The sequence below is a fragment of the Phoxinus phoxinus genome (assembly GCF_949152265.1).
Source record: "Phoxinus phoxinus genome assembly, chromosome: 7".
Lineage (NCBI taxonomy): Eukaryota > Metazoa > Chordata > Actinopteri > Cypriniformes > Leuciscidae > Phoxinus > Phoxinus phoxinus.
The window spans coordinates 33,992,695-34,012,583 of NC_136882.1; the positions used below are offsets into that span (position 1 = coordinate 33,992,695).

General features: G+C 36.3%; 1 protein-coding gene across 9 annotated transcripts in view; it reads right to left on the reverse strand.

Annotated features, from left to right (window-relative positions):
* Positions 1-985: 985 nt before the first annotated feature.
* pde1a (phosphodiesterase 1A, calmodulin-dependent) overlaps positions 986-19,889 on the reverse strand; it is a 100,594-nt gene continuing 81,690 nt past the window's right edge. For all 9 annotated transcript variants that reach the window (XM_079618652.1, XM_079618653.1, XM_079618654.1 and 6 more), the window contains 11 exons: positions 15,260-15,326; positions 15,051-15,167; positions 11,512-11,652; positions 11,223-11,323; positions 8,645-8,770; positions 8,432-8,533; positions 6,584-6,704; positions 6,111-6,192; positions 3,701-3,815; positions 3,430-3,617; positions 986-2,545 (listed from right to left, as the gene is read on the reverse strand). In XM_079618652.1, the coding sequence (XP_079474778.1) occupies positions 2,277-2,545; positions 3,430-3,617; positions 3,701-3,815; positions 6,111-6,192; positions 6,584-6,704; positions 8,432-8,533; positions 8,645-8,770; positions 11,223-11,323; positions 11,512-11,652; positions 15,051-15,167; positions 15,260-15,326 (1,429 nt within the window). In that variant the 3' untranslated portion in view covers positions 986-2,276. The remainder of the gene's footprint in view (positions 2,546-3,429; positions 3,618-3,700; positions 3,816-6,110; positions 6,193-6,583; positions 6,705-8,431; positions 8,534-8,644; positions 8,771-11,222; positions 11,324-11,511; positions 11,653-15,050; positions 15,168-15,259; positions 15,327-19,889) is intronic.

Consider the following 19,889-nt stretch of genomic DNA (forward strand, 5'->3'; position numbering starts at 1 on the left):
ACTGAAAGTAATGAAATTATGTGAAAATAATCAGCCTTCATCAGTTATAAGGTTGTGTCAGAAGAGATTTCTACATTATAACAGGGCAATTTTTAAATGCGTTTGAACAGATGAGAGCTTGTTAACACCACCATATTCATATTTTTTAAACATTAAATCTGTAGTAAATGTTGAACAAGTATTTCCAACAAATGTACTGTATGAATAACAAAATGTCTTAAGTCTCTCATTGTTGACTTCAGTATAGCACATTTATAAAGTTTATAAAGCCTTAACATTTATAGGTTAATCTCAGAAAACTAAGAAATGTCTAGGTATATTTCCTGCAAAAAAAATGAAAAGGAAAAAAAATTATTACATTTTGTTGCATAAAAAATAAAGGCTTTTTTTTCCCTCCATGATGACGTTTTCAAGACAATTAAAATTCCCCTCTACAATTCATATGAATGCAAAAAAAAAATATTATATATTAAACTTTATTCAATAATTATTCAATTATACTTTACAAATGTACTGTAATTTTTGGTGGTATTTGTTGTACTGAATTTATGAGGGTTTTAATTTTAAAGCAAAGCAAAACAAAAAAATTGCACCCAAAAAGGAAGATTTTACACACACACACACACACACACACACACACACACACACACACACACACGATGCGAATTCTTTGCAGCTTTGGGGACAAATGTGCTTAATTATAATGAAAATAATGTCAATGCAAAAAAATGTAAATGCTTCACCCTTAAAAACTGTTCTTAAGTAAAATTTTCAACAGATATTCTACAGGTGTCATTCCTGACTACGTGAGATGCATTCTTCTTTTTTGATGCTTTTCTGTTTAATAAACGTACTTTTTACAATTTAACTGACCCTGAGCTCAAATGTGCTTTCAACCTCTATGTGTGAAGGTGACGACAGCAAGTGTTACATCAGCGCACACCTCAGACCTGAAATAAGATACAAATGACAAAAATCTTGTTTTCGGCCATTTATGTCATATATAATGCAAAAAAAAAAAAAAATCAGTATTTTCACATAAACATTATAAAACATGATACAGTGATTTGGTAGCATAAGTTTAGCATGTTCTGAGATTCTGAGAATGGCTGTGTTCAGAAAGGAATACAGTTTCTGTTGTATCTAATAAGAGTATGTAATGTATACAGAGCACAGTATTCTGTAATGATCTACTACATCTGCCAAATGAGCAGTATATACTGAATAATGTTTCCCACAATGCAATGTGCTTAATTTGACCTATTCATTTCCAGTGTCATGAAAAGGATGCATTATTAGCTTCCAAATGTTAAAATGCTTTTACACAAAACTAGATTGTAAATGCAAAATAGAGCATATTACTCTTTTAAATGTTTATTGTTACAAAATGCATTCTGTTTCACTATTTTAAACAGTACATGCTGCACATTATTCAGTGAAGAGTAAATTAGTATTCCATTCCGAACACAGACAAATGTATGTAACATTTATTTAGACACTGTACTAAAATACTGTATGGATTTAAAGGGACACAGTTCTGTTCATTTAGAGAGCGTGATTGAAGGGACATCAGCGTTGTTTGTTAAAATAAAATATCGCCCCCTTGAGGACATGTACCTCTACTGTCAGGTAAAAATTGGCTCATGATTTCATAGGCGGCATGTTCTACTAAAATTTTACAGTTGCACATACTATACGTGTCATGCTACAATAATAAAAAAAGCTCTTTATGGATTGTTCTGGAAATTGGAGGGAATAACATTCATAAGTCTACAGAGACACATCATGCCAGAATGAAGTACGTCAAATATTCCAGTCATTCTGACCTAATGTGCCGCAAAGAGCTGGTAAGCATGACCGTATTGAGAATAAAATACGGAAACTAATTGTGGTGCAAAGGGTAGCTGCGTAATCTTTAATAAATAACGACACAGTCTACAAACAAAGAAAAAAAAAACTTTACAAATAAAAAGAAAAAAAACCTAATTGAACAAACATGAAAAAGCCCGGGAAGCAAATAGGTTGCGTTTCAGGGACTTGCTAAATCCTCCTCAAGGGATGATAGAGGTCTGTCTCCAGCAATAACACAGTCGCCATGACAACACTGCACACTACCGTCTCTAGGAGTCGCTCCGTGGACATTCCGTGCGTCCGTCTGCACAATTATCCCTCCGAGCCCGAGAGTATAATAGCATTACAATACAATGAGGACAATGCTGTGTGCATCATCCTGTTTCTGATTAAAAACATTCAGGCTCCGTACCGTTCGTGAGACGTCAGGCTCTTTTACCGTTCCAAGGCAGAGTTTCTGAGCTGTGTTCCTCTGATGAACCGTCGCCCGGCCCCTCCAAAGGGGACTGGGAACTCTGGTCCAGAGAGTCCTGGGACGAGTGAGTCGAGTCCGTGTTGTTAATTTCGTTCAGGGACTTTGACTCCGAGTCGAGGCTCCCTCTGGCTGGACTGCTGCGGGACAGTGTGACTTGTGTGTTCCTCATGGACTCCTCTTCCAGGTCTGACATTCTCTCATGTTGCTTATTGGCCAACTCTGGGAAGAGACAGGAAGTGAGATCAGATCTGGGACACCATAATATCCTCGTGCACTGTGATGACACATATCATGTAAAGAAATATAATTGAGATTAACTTCCATTATTTCTGTTATGTTATTTCTAACATACAGTCAAACGTGACACTCAACCAATCTAGCCAGTTCAGATATGTCATGTGTACTAGCTCAAGCACACCTGGTGCAACTAATCAAGGGCTTCATTAGTAGCACCAGGTGTGCTTGAGCTAGAACACATGAAATATCTGAACTGACTAGATTTGAGTTCAGACAACATGTTTTGCAGATTTGTGCTGTTGTGAGGGATTCTATTCAGGGGGTTGGATCATTTTGAAACTGCACAAGTCATTAAAAGTTGCATTTTCAGTCGAATTTGGGGAAACCACTTGGTCCCCATGAGGAAAACTGTTAGGAATCATACTAAGTGATGTTTTTAGAAAATGTAAAAATGCAGAAAGGTTGCTGTGATGGTTTGTGTAGGGTTAGTGTAAGGGGATAAAAAATACAGTTTGTACAGTATAAAAACCATTACGCCTATGGAATGTCCTCACAAGTATAGCAAAACAAAACTATGTGTGTGTGTGTGTGTGTGTGTGTGTGTGTGTGTGTGTGTGTGTGTGTGTGTGTGTGTGTGTGTGTGTGTGTGTGTGTGTGTGCGTGTGTGTGTGTGAATGATGACAGAATTTTAATTTTTGGGTGAACTTTCCCTTTAAGACACTTCTCCTTTAATATAACCTTTTTGGCATAAAAACGTTTTTCAAAATTGAGTCAAGAACCCTAAAATTTCATATAGAACCCCATTGAAGCTTTTATTCTAAGAGTGCATGTTGACTGTATAGAATCACGAACAGAAGCGTGCACACCTTGAACAGACAGCTCTTTCCAGCGCTCCTTGTTGTTCTGGATGATCTCAGAGAGCAGGTGTCGGACATGTTTCAGGTCGATGCCGCACAGAGAGTAGTCTGTGGTGGCTCCCTGCTCCTCGTTGGAACCCCGACCGCTGTGTCTCTGCACCGCCTCCACCACCGCGGCTGAGCCCCGACCCGTCAAACTGCACCACACGAGCATTACAGACAGATTATCATCCCTGAATCAAACACCTTTACCCTGATGAACATGTGACCATCACCTCACCTTGACCTGCGGACACCCCCAGATTTGACAGCTTCCTCTATGAGAGGACTAATAATCTTCTCTGTGGTGTCGACCAGAACAGAGAACGTGGGTTCGACAATAAAATCGATGAACCCTTTGAAGGAAAAACAATGTTGTTTGTTTAAAAGCCTTTGTCATTCATTTAACCAGCTAGAAACTCATTAGAAATAATGGGTTTTGATTCAAACAAGACACCTGCAGTTATTGTGTCATTAAATCAAACCACATTTATTTTATGAGCTCCAAGTGTTACAAGAGAGCATGTTATTGTCTCAGGAGCCTCTTGATGGCAGTAAAGAGCTGAACATGACTGGACTGAAGGCACGTCTGTGTGTGTATCTTCATGACAGCATAGTTCATAACTGCATTTCTACAGTATTACAGTTTTTCTCGATTGCTTAAACACATTTCTTGAAACTATGCCTCATATTCTCAAAACAGTAAACACAAATCCATAACGTCTCACCCAATTCCCCAAACATCCTATTTTCAGGTCAAAATGAAGCTCTACACTCAAAACCATTCACTCTTGCTGAAAAACCAAACTTTGTCCTCAGACTGGACACACAAGCCATCAAAATCACACACACTACAACATAGTCTTACACACTGGTGTAATAAATTCAAAACAACATTTCCAAAACTGGTAAGTTATGTTGCTTGTGGTTCCCCCCTCACAAACCTTTTCACTTGATGAACACAAAAACACAACCAATGGATACATTGGCATATTTTTATTCATTCATGTACTCTTGTAAAAATACTTTTTTTTTTTTTTCACTCTGTCCTCTAATTTTATTTTTTTATATTTACTTGCGTAAGATATGTGTGTGACCATCATATGACAGTAATAGAGCACACACAAACCTTATTCAAATATGGAATTGTATTGGAATGGTAAAGAGTGTTGGTCGTGACAGGAGGGCCTCCACTAAAGGATAAAATATGATGAACAAGTCTAAGAATGTTCCACGTATGGTTGAAAAAACATCATTGGCCTAGAAAGATAACAGTCTGGGAGGTCAAGACTATAAAGGAGGAAGGATGCTCTCCCTTCACTGTCACACTCTGCAGCCACTCTGTGTGACTGTACGACTGCTGGCGTTTTCTTGCCAGAAAATAAACCTCATCAAAGACAATGGGAAATGTTTGCCTCTTATTCAGTGATAGAATTTTGTTTGCCAGCACACCTCACTGAAGCTTCTGATGATGGAGGTGACGATGAAGTGTCTCAAATTCTGCCTTTCTCGTAGCCCAGCCTCCCCATAGTCATATCATGGACAAGGACATGGTCAACTAAAGTGGCTTGAAGTTCATCCGAGACAGCTTGTCTTCTTGCCCTTCCCCTTACCTTTCCTCCTCCTCCTATCCCTCCTCGACTTCTTTCTTCATGTCTTTCTGGATCTATTGTTCCAAAACTCAATAAACTGATTCGGGCCCTTTTATCTATCTATTGAAGGATCTGATTGATGTGTGTTAAATTTTGACTCTTAGTGTTTCCACCTGGGCAATTGTGTGCTAACTGAGCTGAAGCTGTGCTGACTTGAGTGAACAATATTGAATACTAGTGCTTTCTAAATGACCACATGGTGTAGGCAATGAGAAATGAAGGGATTTGTGTTTATAGTTTAGTGAAATGGGTGTGCTTTTTGATAAATGGCATTATGGTTTTGAAATGTTTGTTCAAAAGCCTGGTTATAGTGTTTAAGCAATCGAGAAAAACTGTAAATATGCACATTTTGCATAGAATACATGAATGTTCATGAGGGGCATCCAGTAACCATCTTGCAAAAAAAGATACTTGAGATTTATGTATCTATTTATTTTTATTGCTATAGTCTAAAATAAATATATATATATATATATATATATATATATATATATATATATATATATATATATATATATATATATATATATATATATATATATATATATATATGTATATATATATATATATATATATATATATATAAATGTTTAAATAATAATAATAATGATAATATATGCACAATAGAGAGATGAAAAACAATATATTATTACATTTACAAAGTATTACTATTACTGTTAAAATTGATTTAGTTGTGGATTTAAAGAATGTAAAGGTTAAAGAAAAGTAGCATCCTGTAAAAAAAAAAATAGATTCTATAAAATTCTGATATTGCTTCTAGTACATGAACCTTGAAAATAGAAGGTCAAGTTGAGTGCATTGCATTATGGGATACAGTTTTCAATGCAGTGTGCTTCTTTTGGCAAATGTAGGAGATTGTCTGTGTATTCCAAAAATAAAATTTGTACGGAAGCATTCATACTACAGTATATACTGCAGAGATAATAGAAGTAGTAAGCGCTATTAGAGATCACACGTGAAAGTGTGTGTACGTTTTACCTATCTGAGACTGGGCAATCATGGTGGCTTTCCGGTCACATAGTGGAGAGAACGGCAGCCCTAGTTCTGCCTCCTTGTCGCCCTGCAGAGACAATAAAAGAATCAGAAAGAATTACTCATGCTGGTTCAAAGCCTTGTGAATAGTCTAATAAAACGCTCCTCTTCCCTCTTTGTTCTTAAAAAGACAAGCAGACAGAGACATCATGTTCCTGTGATATCTGAGCCAACAGGATTTTCACTCAAAAATTGCAAGAAAGTTTTCACAAACAAAGTATGTTTTTTGACTGGTATATGTTTAATTCAAAAATATAATTTATAATTTGTATTACCTACTGCATTGCATCTGCATAAGCTCTTCGATGGATTCGAACTTTCTCCTACAGTTCAGCCAGATAATGTTTGAGTCTGTAGTAAGTGTGTCTCTCTGGGAGTTCTGCTTGTGTTATTGGAGATAAATATTATGATGTGTGTACCTGTCTGAAGAACTCCTCCATAAGGGCTTGTGTCCAGCGGTAATGCAGCTTCCAGCCCTTAGCAGGGTGACTGATGTCCGCCGCGTGCAGCATCAGGGACAGCACTTTAGCCTTGTCTATTCTGATAGACACACATTCATCACAGCTTCATCAGTCAGATACAAAGATAGAGAGTTTGTAAACAAATTATGAATCCATAAATTACACACACATACACATTCGGAAACAAAGGACATGGGAGGATTGTGTCTTAAGGCCCCGATATACTTCAAGCAACAATTTCAAACAATATCAGACCAAAACGAAGTTCGTTTCTTTGACGTGGAAATCTTCGCCAGTTCTTTTGACGTCTGCGAGTGAAAACATGAACACACTGGAGAGTCGCTTTATAGTAAATGATGTTGTAATTCTAATTGAGAGAGACACAGTTTTTTTTTTTCATGTTTAATACTGTAAAGCTGCTTGTTTTTAAGCAATCTATTGTATAAAGTGGTTTATAAATAAACGTGACGTGACTTTACCGAGTGCCGAATTGCAGAGCTTATGCAAACATCCACATCTCTATGATCAGATGCTTTCTTAACTGCTGTTCTCTCACTGCTGTCATCTTTCTTGCGTGTTTATTTTGTTATTGAAAGGAAAGCCTGCTGCACATATTTGCAAATTCATCTAAACGGCGCTCTCGGCAGCGTCTGGATGTTGGCTAACAGTATACCGCTGCTCATGTAGTATTTTAAACTTCTTTTTACCCCAAAAAAACTTTACAGTGAGTATATCGTGGCCTTTAATGACATCATCATCCTCTCTGTCTGTCTCTCTGTTTCTCTACAATTTGCAGTAGTTTTACTCTAGTAACTGGTTTTGGCAGAAATACTATCTTCTTCCTTTTTATTACAACTTAGGCAGTAGCATTTCGCTTAGTGGATTTAGCTACTAGTACCCAAGTCAGTTTGGACAAAAAAAGAATATGATAATTAAAATAAAAAAGTACTAATAAAAAAATTATTTCGTACCAAATACAATATATTTGCAAATCAAATTAAATTTTAGATATGGTCAAAACATGTGGCACTGAAGACTGCAGTAATAATACTGAAAATTCAGCTTTGTCAGCACAGAAATAAATTACATTTTAAAATATATTAAAATAGAAAACAAATATTTTACATTATATTATTTCACAATATTACTGTATTTTTACTGTGTTTCATCATATAAATGCAGCTTTGTTGAGAATAAGATACTTTTTTGAACTGCACTTTTACATTTTACGGTCTATTAGCTATATTATGTACATTTGTCTTTGGCACTGACAAAAAAAGTACACAATTAAAAGACAGACAGAAATAGACTAGGCAGACATAAAATGAATTTAAAAATAAACTTCAAATGTGATATTTAAGACGTCAAGAGTCTTAAAATAACTATAGTTGAAGTCCTGTTAAAAATAATTTCGGCCAACAAAAAGGATTTCTTGCATTAGAAGCACGCATTTGAAATGCAAAATGAAGAGGAAGAATGTCCTCATAGATCTGAAACGCTTTGTCGCATGAATCGGGAAAATAGATCCTGGAGTTCTAGTTCTAGTTTATTTCCAATAATTTTATGAGTCTGTGTTTAACGATCTGTTTGGAGCTTGACGGACACAAGAACAAAAAATAATGAATAAGCTATAGAAAAGTCTCTAGCAGTTGACAGAATACTGTGTGTCACACCACCCAGTTCTAATGGGTACTACGCAAGAAGTTTGACACATTATCATGAGGAAGACACACCGTCACACTCATTCATTCATTAACACCCTCGTGTTCACAAGCGCTCAGAGAGGACAGCAGGGGCGTCACTCACCCCTCCGGCTGCTGCAGTGTGTTCCTCATGGTCTTGATCTGCTGGAAATGGCAGGACATATCTGTGCTCATGACCATCTCGATCACCAGCGTCCGCAGCTCCCTGTGGGAAGCACAACACAGCGGCTCATCAGAACTCAGCACACTTTCCCAAAACAGATCCTCCATCTGCAGAACGGGACGTCCGAGGACATTGTTTCAAACCCCAGCGTACCTCCAGTCATCTTTTGAGAGGTTGACCAGGATGTTCATCTCATCCTCTTGCATGAGTCTGTAGGCTGCGCTCACATGGTGGTTTTCCAGAACCGAGCGGTCGTTGTACAGGATGGCCACTTCTGATCTGTGCAGAAACAAAGGAAGAGGGGTCAAAAAATGCCCTAAATGTTCCAATTACTTTGACACCTTTATGCCATTGCAGTAACTTTTTAAAAGGTTAGAACACCAACAAAAAAATCCCTTCATGATTTATTCACCTTCATGTCATTCCAAGTCTGTGTGACTTTCTTTCTTTCGTGGAACACAAAAGATGTTCTACAGTATTTGAAAGCTTATTGTCACCAGGGGCTGTCAAGCTTCAAAAGACAAAAAAGAAGAAAAAAAAACACACCATAAAAATAGCTTGAAAGTAGATATGACTCAGTCATGCAGTACCTTTCAAGTCTTTTGAAGTTTTGTGTGGGGAAAAGAATGACTTTTAAATGTTCTTTTTCACTGAAAATATTGCTGAGTTTTTCAAAACAGTCATGTGACACACAAGGACCGATTGCATTTGGCATCATTGAAGTCAAACTTGGCATGACATCTCTAAAAGGGCACTTTTGAATGTAACAAAATGATTAAAAAAACATTTTTTTTAAGAAAACCGTATGTGCTGGTGCTTTAAAAAAGTGAAGAACAAAAAAACTCTTACATTCCGTAAAAAAAATTGAGGTTGGTCGATTTTTTTATGTTTTTGAAAAAGAAATCTCTTAGTCTCACCAAATATGTATTTATTTGGTCAAAAATACAGTAAACAATATAGTAATATTGTGTGTGTGTGTTTGTGTGTTTGTGGGGGGGGGGGGGGGGGGGGGGATATGAATATTGACTTCATATTTTCCCTCACAGAACAGGGGTTATTTTTCTGAACCAAAAGTCCTGAAGAACTCTACTATATCTTACTGTAAGTTCCTGCCAGTCAGTATCCAACTTTTCGCCTTTCCACACAAATATATTGCAGAGAAAATCCCTTTTATTCAGTGAGTGACAGACAGTCAGGAGATTTACTTTTCATTCACTTGAGGAGTAAATCTGAAGTGAACTACAAGACAAGGTGGAACATCAGCTGTAATCAGAGACATTAAGAGTAATGGCTCCATTTTTCCCATCACACAAGCCTTGTCTCCCACAATTCACTGATGATGGAGCGCTCCTCCAAAATCACTGTACACGGCAGCTCTGTCCTTGCCGTCGGTTTGTGTCTGCTGCAAAAGCAAGTGCTGGGATGTACTTCCTCGAAGAATGATGTCTGCTACGGGCTGTCATGCAAAATGAGGCCTGCTGTAAAAAGATCTCAAGGATCCGTTTGGCATGTATTAATGTGAATAAGATGTGCGGCCCGACGTGAACCAACACAGAGCAACAACAACACGAGCGTAGATTCTGACGTAGATCCTGCCACTGAAGATTAATTGAAACCATGATAAATTCCGCTCTCAGCCCCACGATAGCCCACCACAAGGAAGATAAACTGTGTTAGAAATATGACCAGTGGATTCTCTCTCTCTATTATAAATAAACACACACTCTCACACACACCTACGCAGGCAGCATTCTAATGCATCACAGATGCATTCAATTCGTTCCAAATGGTAGGTAGAATCATTATGTTTCTGAGACAGTATCACATCATGCATCCTTCACAGAGAAGGCAATTCCATAATGCATTGTGATAAGCTTGCATTAGTACAAATATCCATCACCCAATTAGCGGGTAAAGCTAAATAAATGCTATTTATAAATAGTAATGATACATACAAATATTATAATGAATAAATATGAATAAATGTAAAATGAGAGTATTTTTATACAAATAAAAATATATATAAATAAATGTATATATGAAATATGTATTATATAAGTATTGATTAATAATGGGAAAATGTTTAAATAGTAAATACAAAACAGATATGAATTTTTTTTTTAAATCTAAAATAATTTTTTTTAAATCTAAAATTTAAATCTAAAATATTTTTTTACTGAGAAATAAACAGTTTAGGTACTAAATATAAGCTTGCTTATATCTACATTTTAATTAAATCTGCTCTAGATCAGGGTTATTGTTGTAAACTAAAACTATTCATAAGATTTCTATAAAGTGTTAATTGAAATGAAGCTAAAATACAAAAAATATACATATTTATAAGAAAAAATTTAACTAAATGAAAATTGGAAAAGTTTCCACTGAAAGTTGAAGCGCTAAAATTATTGACTGGAAATAAATAAAAACTACAATGAACTAAAACTGAAATAAAAATAAAATTTTAAACAACAAAAGCACACAACGAAATGACTGAAAATGAACATGTTCTGATTCAAAATATGAATAAAATTATAATAATACTAAAATAAAAACTAAAATAGTGCTGCTCTAGATCATAAGGCTTGATGTGATGCTGTGTTTGGAAGCTGGTCTAAAGCTAGTTTTCATAACAGTTCATACAAAAACACAGAGCATCATTACGGCAGCTTATTTCAATTTTGGACAGTTTATTGAGATTATTGGCTGCTTTTTATTGGAGGTCATCACACACCTGGTCTGGATGTGGAAGTTATTGGTCGTTCCAGTGTGTTCAAAGTCGTGGATAGCAGCAGCAAACACCATGGCCAATATTTCCAGTTCAGTGAGCCAGTGCTGTGGGAGAGCAGACCAGTCAGCCATTACCCAAATAATCATCATTACCATCATTCAACATCATTAAAACGCATTCAACAGCTGCGCATATTAACCTGCAAGTTAAGACCTCGTATTGACTACAAACAGATGTCATATTAGTTTTGTCAGTGCGAGACATGCATGCAGAATTCACCGAGCGCTCTCACCATAATGCCAGTGTGGAGCATCAGATAGTGTGCCGTCTGCGTGACATCAGCAGCGTGGATCAGATTGTGGTAGGGGTTTCTGTGTTTGCTGTAGCCCATTTCCAGAGCTTCCACAAATGACACCAAGGAGGACACTGGTATCTACAGAGAAGAACAATCCCAGTTACAAAACCAGAGGGCTTGTGATTGTGCATTTCAACCACACTGCTGTTCAACAGTTTGGTGTCAGTAAGAATGTTTTTGAAAGAAATGAAGGATGGACTTTATTTTACAGTATGTGCACTTTCAATGTATTACAGTGTGCTTCTTAAAGTACTGGGGGTACAACAGGGGTTAAAGTTAGGTTCAGGGTTAGTACCTAGTCATTGCCCAGTTAGTGTCATTACTACAAGTACATAGAACTGTATGTAAATGCGAAACAGAACTGTAAAATAAATTAATATTATTTAGTGAGAACATCCAATTGATCAAATGTGACAGTAAAGACATTTATAACATTACAAAAGAAAATTTTAAATGTTGCTTTGCAACTGTTTTAGTTGAAGTACTATACTAAAACTGAAAAATAAAATTAAAGATAAAGATACATATTTAATATTTTTTGACTAAAAATTAAAACTTGACTTGACTTGACAGTAAAAAAAAAAATACTGTGAAATATTATTACAATAAAAAATAACTGTTTTCTATTTGAATATATTGTAAAATGCAATTTACTCATGTGATGGCAAAACTGATTTTAAAAAAAATGGAAACCCTGATACACTGTACAATTTAAAAGTATGGCTGAGTGGAGATTTAACACTTCAAATTAATACTTTAATTCAACAACGACATTAAACTGATTCAATTGACAGTACAGACATTTATAATATAACAAATAAATGCGGTTCTTTTGAACTTTCTATTCATCAAAGAAACAAATTATGAATTTTGTAGAAATGAGTTTACACAAACATTTTAAGCAGCAATGTTTTCAAAATTTATAATAATTATTATTATTATATCCAAAATATGATGTCCTATAATTACTATTAATAAATGAGCACCAATAATAATTGAGCACTAAATAAGCATATTAGAATGTTTTCTGAAGGGTCATGTGACACTGACTGGAGTAATGATGCTGAAAATTCAGCTTTGCATCACAGGGATGAATTACATTTTACAAAATATCAAAACAAAAAACTGTTATTTTAAAATGTAATAGTATTTCACAATATTACCGTTTTTTATCTATTTTAGATCAAATAAATTCAGCCTTGGTGAGCAGAAGATACTTCTTTTAAAACCATAATAACCCACTGTGTTAAAGAAAAGAAAAGAAAAACTGGCTTTAGTTTTGGATTCCCAACCCGAATAGAGACACAGAATGGGGCTTCAAGCTGCAGTCTGAGGCGTTAAATGTCCTGCCACAGCAGATTAATGGAGCATGTTACAGGGAACCGAAAGCCTTCCTGTAAGGCAACAGTTTTTCAGCAGCGAAATATCCATGTGCAATCACACGGACAACAGGGACTCCATACCTAACCACCTAAACCCAAACACAGGCAATGCGTGTCTGCTGCATTTAAATTGTAATCATGGGGCTCTCTCTGTGTGTGTGTGTTAGTTGAGAGTCTATCATCACCGCACTTGTGAAAAGGGTAAGAAGCGATGAGAGCTGACACAATGGTGAAAAACAAAGAAAGAGAGTGGATGGAAAATGTCAGATGTATATCACATATAAATATCCTGTTACAGGGTAATAACATGTATGCTTTGAAAACAACACCAACTTTGGTTAGAAAAAGAAGTGTCATTCCAAAAGGATGAAATCATAAGAAATAGTTCACATAACAACTTGTTGTTTCAAAACTGTATGACTTTCTTCCGTTAAACACAAAGAGAACATGATGTGCTTGTTACTTTTTTTCTATGCAATTACAAAGAAAGGAGACTGGAGCTTTCAAGTTTCAAAGCAAAAGCACCATACATGTATCATAAAAGTAATCCAAAAAGTATTTTGATACCATACAACAGCTTTGTGTCATGAATGATTTGAACGAATCATTACTGAGTTTGATATTTTCAATTGATCATTTGATCTGGTGTTGATTTCGTTATTGGCCCTGTTTACACCTGGTATTTGGATGCGTTTTGGTCAATCGGATCACAAGTGGATGACACTAAATACAGGTGTAAACTTGGTTTGAGCTTGTCCACTTTCGACCACTTATAGAAGTAGTCGAAAACTCATTCGACTGGATAGAACAACTATAAAAGACCAACTACTGAACTAATGCGTAAACATTATGGGAAGCGTGCTAGCCAGACGGGATTTAAACTTTTTCGGCTGGAGACCCAAATTTAGTTTGAAGACGAAAAACATACCAAGCACAATATTCTCTCACCATTCCTGATTTCTAACACACACTCACAGCGCTCGGCTGGCCTTGCAGCTGCCAGAGTAGAAAAGAAAGCTGATGCTCTCCGTATGTTTTTCCGTCGTCTCTAGTCGCGTTCATATGAAAATTGCACACGCTTATTTAGTCCATTAGATCGAAAGATCTGAAAAAAGCATTTAACCACACAGAGACCCTCCCCTCGAAGAAATCAGGACAGAAGTGGTTGAAAGTGGACAAAAGAGACGGATTAAAACATCAAGTGGAAATGGGAATGTCTTCCTCGTCTACTTGTGAACCAATCAACCAAAACAACTTTTATCCCATCTTGAAGTACAACCAAGCATCAATTCAAATTTATTAGAGCTTCACAAAAAACTTTGTTTCCGAGCAGCTTTACATGAAGTCATAATGTTATATCTATAATGCCTTGGTGCTTTAACAAGTTTTAGGGCTGGGTGATGTGACGATATAACAATGATACAAGTGATCATCCAGAATTAGCTTTACCTATATTGTATTTATTGTATTTTCTAGCAAGGCTTTGGGTTCACAGGCTTTCCTTTATGTATTTCCCCGGGCGTCTAAATCAGGTTCATATATATGTCAGGAAACCCGATTCCTGGCCACATGTCAATCTCCATGGACCACTGGTTCTTTGGTAAGTTGTAAAGAATATGGTCGAGTCAAACTGCCTTCAATGTAAGCAGATAATCGTTTGTTTAACTGCCGTTTTCGCAGTTTCCCCTATTAAATCCAGTCATGCTGCAAGATGTTTTGCCACTCGGTCCTGCTGAGGGGGCGTGTCCCGTCAGGGAAGTGACATCAATGCATACCATCTATAGTAGGAATTCAGAAGTCTTTGAATATAGTGCACAAGTCATACGAGTCACATTTATGATATTTGATATGGTTCTTTTGCGTTCATTTTGAAGCTTGAAAGCCTCTGTTCTCATGGAGCATGACAAAGGGAACAAGTTCAAGTGTATGGGTTAAATTAAATTAATAAATGAAATAAAAATGTAATGACAGATTAAATTTTATTCAGTGGCAGTATGAGAGTTTCCCTATGGGCGTATGAGTCAGAATCCAAAGTAAGCAATGTGCTTAATATCTCAGTATTGGTGTGTGTCTGGTTTTTGCAGTCTCTCGTACCCTGAAGCGGCTGATCAGGTCATATCTGGTGAGCAGTTCATACACCAGGAACTTCAGAGCGTGTTCGCTACTCGCCTCTTGGAGCGTGAAGACGTCAAATGACCATTTATCAACATCCTGAAAAGTAGGAAGGAGAAGGAGGTGGCAGATAAAACTTTAAGGAAATAAACTAAATCCATGTTATAATCGACTGCAAAGATAATGTGTACCTTTAGAACTGAAATTACAGATGGTGGATAGGTCAACCCTGCCATGTTGGATGTTCTTCTGTACATTCTGCAAACATGCACACACAAACCATGATGTCTTTTTTTACTATTACACGGTGAAGTTTATTTTTAACAAGGTACATTTCAGTAAAAAATTAAATAAACACATGTATATGAATTCACATGTAAAAATTGCATTTGGGTAGCTGACATTGAACACTTTTGGGGAGTTATGCGGTGCTACTGTATTACTTTAAAATTAATGGATGTTATGCATAAACTATTTACATTGAAGTCATAAAGGAAAAATAGCTAGATTACATCTAAGGGTCGAAAAGGGGTAAAAAAAACAACAACTTCATGAATGATGCTATATATTTTTTGTGAACTTTACACTATATTATTTGAGTGGACCTCAGATTAAACAATTTGACCCCTTTGCGCTTATACCATAAGTGACAAACAATGTAAGATCATTAAATTGTTCCTCACAATTAGAATGGTTTTACTAAAGTCTGAAGTAAAATGGGGCTTTATGGAAGTGTTTAAGAGATGAGAAGTTTTTGACAGCAGTAGTAAAGTCAAATGTTGAAGATGACCGAATCTTCACTGTATTCCCTGTAGTATCAAGTACCTCCAAGTGGGATCATTTTATAATCATAACACTAAAACATTCCTTTTTAAATGAGGGTGGAAAAGCACTTAATAATGAAAACATCACGTTACTCAACAAAGTCCAGATTTCAAAATATTAGTACATAATGATCAAATTCATACCCAGTGTTCTTGTTAACTTGGCTATCGATGAATTAATCCCAATTCTGGAAAATTAACAGGTTTATATATGCAGAACATTTGTATGTCCCTATTCCTTTGTATTTGTAATACCCTATTCCTCAACATACTCACTTAGACACCTCCAATATCCAACATTTTTTACGGTGCCAAGGTTATTTTCTGTAGCTGGTAGGAGAGCATTCCAATATAAAGCCCCTCATGATTGGAATAACCTTCCTCTTTTTTGGAGGTCCATTTCTACATTTGGTTTATTCAAATTGTCGCTTTTTTCTTTTCTTAAAACTACATGTTCTTGTAATTAGGGACACCAATGGTATTACATATGAATGGCTCATGTTAAAACATTTAGTAATACTTCAATATGTGTGCTATGTTGGTTGTGGATGCAGGGTTGTGAGCGAGGTGCTGTTTTGTGTGTGTTTGTATTTGTGTCTTTTTTTGTGTGCGGTGTGATTGGCTGTATATGTGCGCAGGACCCCCTTGAAAATGAGATGATACATCTCAAGGGGCTATCCTGAAATGAATTCAATTCAATGTCTCTGTCCAGTGTCTTAATTTATTGGACTCACAAATGTTAAAGACTGAAATCATATTAATTAGTTTTATTTCATCACAATGTCACAATTATACACATCCCCAAAAGGGACATGGTGGTAGGACAAAAAATGGAGGGTAAAAAAATATTGAAAAACTTTTGCATTCCCTCGCAAAACATTTGCGTTCCCCTGAGAAAAACATCTTCAAAAGAATGCAAAGGCAATGACACATAATTTTTCCTTCAATCTAATCCCCCCCCCCCCCTCATCCATTTTATAACAAACAAAAAAATCCATCCATTTCATGACAAATATTTTTTAGTAAAACCATTTTAATTGAGAAATGAAATCAATATTTTTTTTAATAACACACACATATATATATATTAGGGCTGTTTTCGACTAAGGATTTTCATAGTCGAATCTGATTCGTTAGATTTTGCCGTAGTCGACTGATAGTCGAACTTTTTTTTTTTTTTTTTAGATAGCAGCTAGATTTTTTCCATTTCAAACAAAAGAGCTAAAAAAAACTAAAAGAAAAACATGGTGTGTAACAAACACCTTTTATTCATTTAAAGCCAGATGAACAAAACATATCACACATATATCAAACATCAGAAAAGTTCACATAAAATAGGAACAAATTGGCTTCAAAAACAACAACGTGCCAAAACATGCCTTTATCTCTCACTTAGGAACCTATTTCTTGGCTTTTAATTGAGTTCACACTCGGGAATCGGGATAAAATAAATAAATTAAATTAAACTTAGCGCAACAGTCTGGCACTATGGTCCAAAATGTCATAAACATTTTTCAAAATACAATAAGCCTGCCTGAATAAATAAAAACAATTACACAACAACGAAAATAAACATAGGCCTAATATAAGTTATAACGTTAATCGAATGGGCTTCAGAAAGTGCACATGCAGCAACAAAAAAAAAGAAAAAAAGGAAAGGATGTCTTCGTTGCTGAGACGCTTCGGGCGCAGCCTTCAGCTTGCACTTAACTTTCTTTGGGTCATCTTTAACCTTCTCGAAATACTCCCTCACTTTTGATGATTTTTTAGAAGCCATTGTGAGCCAATAAATCCGTAAATGCTAACAAATGCGGTCCGGACGTTACAGGCATGTAGTGTGCTGCTGCTCATTGGTTACATAACACTCAGCGCCGCCGCTCCCACCACGCGCATCACGCGCTGTGCGCACCAAGAGCTGAAAAAATAGCCTAATGAAAAATCAATAATTATAATGCTGATATTATTTCAGTATAGAAATAAAGACATCCCAAAGGAAGTTCTGGGAGTCTCCCGCATATTGATAGCGGCTCACTGATGCCCGCGAATTAGTTAAAATCTCCGGAATCTAGAGCGAGCGCGCCCGCGAGACAGAGACTGTGCTCCAAACCGCGTAGCGCGTGCACGACAGAGAGGGAGAGAGAGCAAGTCCGCGCGCGTGTTCCTCATGAAGACGAAGTTTCTCGGGGTAGGGGGCATCATAAATAAATTATGCAATTATGCTTAGGGCACCAAAATGGCTAGCAGCGGCTCTGATAACACTTCCCTAATATTCGACTATGAGGTTCATAGTCGAATCAGACCTCTCCGAATCGAATCCTCGACTATTAGAAGTCAGCCCTAATATATATATATATATATATATATATATATATATATATATATATATGTATATATAATTCAACTTAAATTAAAACACCCTGATGTATTCTTCATTTTGCTTCATTAATGGAATATTACATTAAGTTGCATATAAATGTTATGGCTCTGTGTACAAAGTTAAATTATAATTAATACATATTAAGTGTCTGAGTTTGTCCAAGACATATTTCTAAAAGTTTGGCTTAAAAATAACATACGTTTTTCTCGTTTGAATGTCTTTAAATATCCAGAGAGCGCCTAATATCTGTTCGATATCACACACGCGGCGATCAGTGGCTCAAGCTCAACAGGTGTCTATGACATTCTGAAGGAGTTTCCATGGAAATGAGGGAGGCAGCTCGCGCGCATTACTCAGAGACGAGGGTACATGCCACAGAGAGGAGGACTGCAATGCAAATGGAGATGTTCATTTTTAGTTACTGGAAAAGATTGCAGAACAAGCCCTTCAGTGTGTGTCTTATGTGTCTGTAATCTTGTAGACATTTTCCTAGTTAGAAGGGGAAAATGCAAGGTCTGTGAAATGAGACTGTCTGTTTGATTTAAACTCACTTAGAGGCTCAAAGGCTCTGTCTCAAAACCTAGTGTGCTGCATTGCTGTCTACAGCCTACATAAGCAGCTGCCTTCAAAGACAAGATCATCTATTACATTCTTCTGCAATTTTAACAGTTGTCCTTATCCTATGAGAAGATGCCTCGCTTAATTATTCACTTTCCTGCAAATTTCCTTAATTATTTCCTTCAAACTGTGAAAATGAGTGTTTGTTTTTGCTTTGCAGGAGATTCTGTGTTGCAGAAATTCTCTTCCATAGACCCTGAGTCTTCGACACAAACGCAGTTCATGCACATTAAGTGTCTTTACGACCCGAATGAAAATGCTGGAAAATAACCCTTAAAAGTTATTAAACATACAATATGTGTACACGCTATTGTAAGTTATTAAACATACAATAGCGTGTACACATATTATCGATGCAAAGTACAAATGTGAACAGCGTGCATTTATTTGTGCATTAAATTATTGCTGTCACAGGATATGTATCCTGGTGTATGCCGATTTTGTTGTGAGTAATGGTAAATTGCCTGAATCAGAGGCTGTTTGTAGCATTTGTAGCAGCTGTTTGTAGAATTGTCTGAATCAGAAGCTGTTTGTAGCATTTTTTTGTTTTAAATTGTGGCGAGAACTAACCGGTGCTGAAAGAAGCAGGGTGTTTTCATGACCCTTCAATGTTAGAATGTTTCTCAGCCATTAACATGATATTCCAATCAAGTATTAGAAATAAACTTTAAAACATTACACAAACATTGAACATTTTGAAACTAAGTATATTGACATTTTTCTCAATACATCTGCCAGCTTGGAAAAATTTGTTCACAAAGCTTGGTGCAATTCATTCTGGGATTGTCTTTTCCGTGAACAATACATCTACAATATCTTAAGAGAGCATAATTTTGTTGCCTACGGCAGCTCACTGGGTGAAATTGTCTAGGATGTTGTCTAGATGACAATTCTGTCATCGTTTACGCATCCTCATGCCATTTTAAACCTGTATGTATTTCTTTCTGCTGAACACAAACGATTATATTTTGAAGAATGGTTGTCCTGAATGGAGTCAACAGA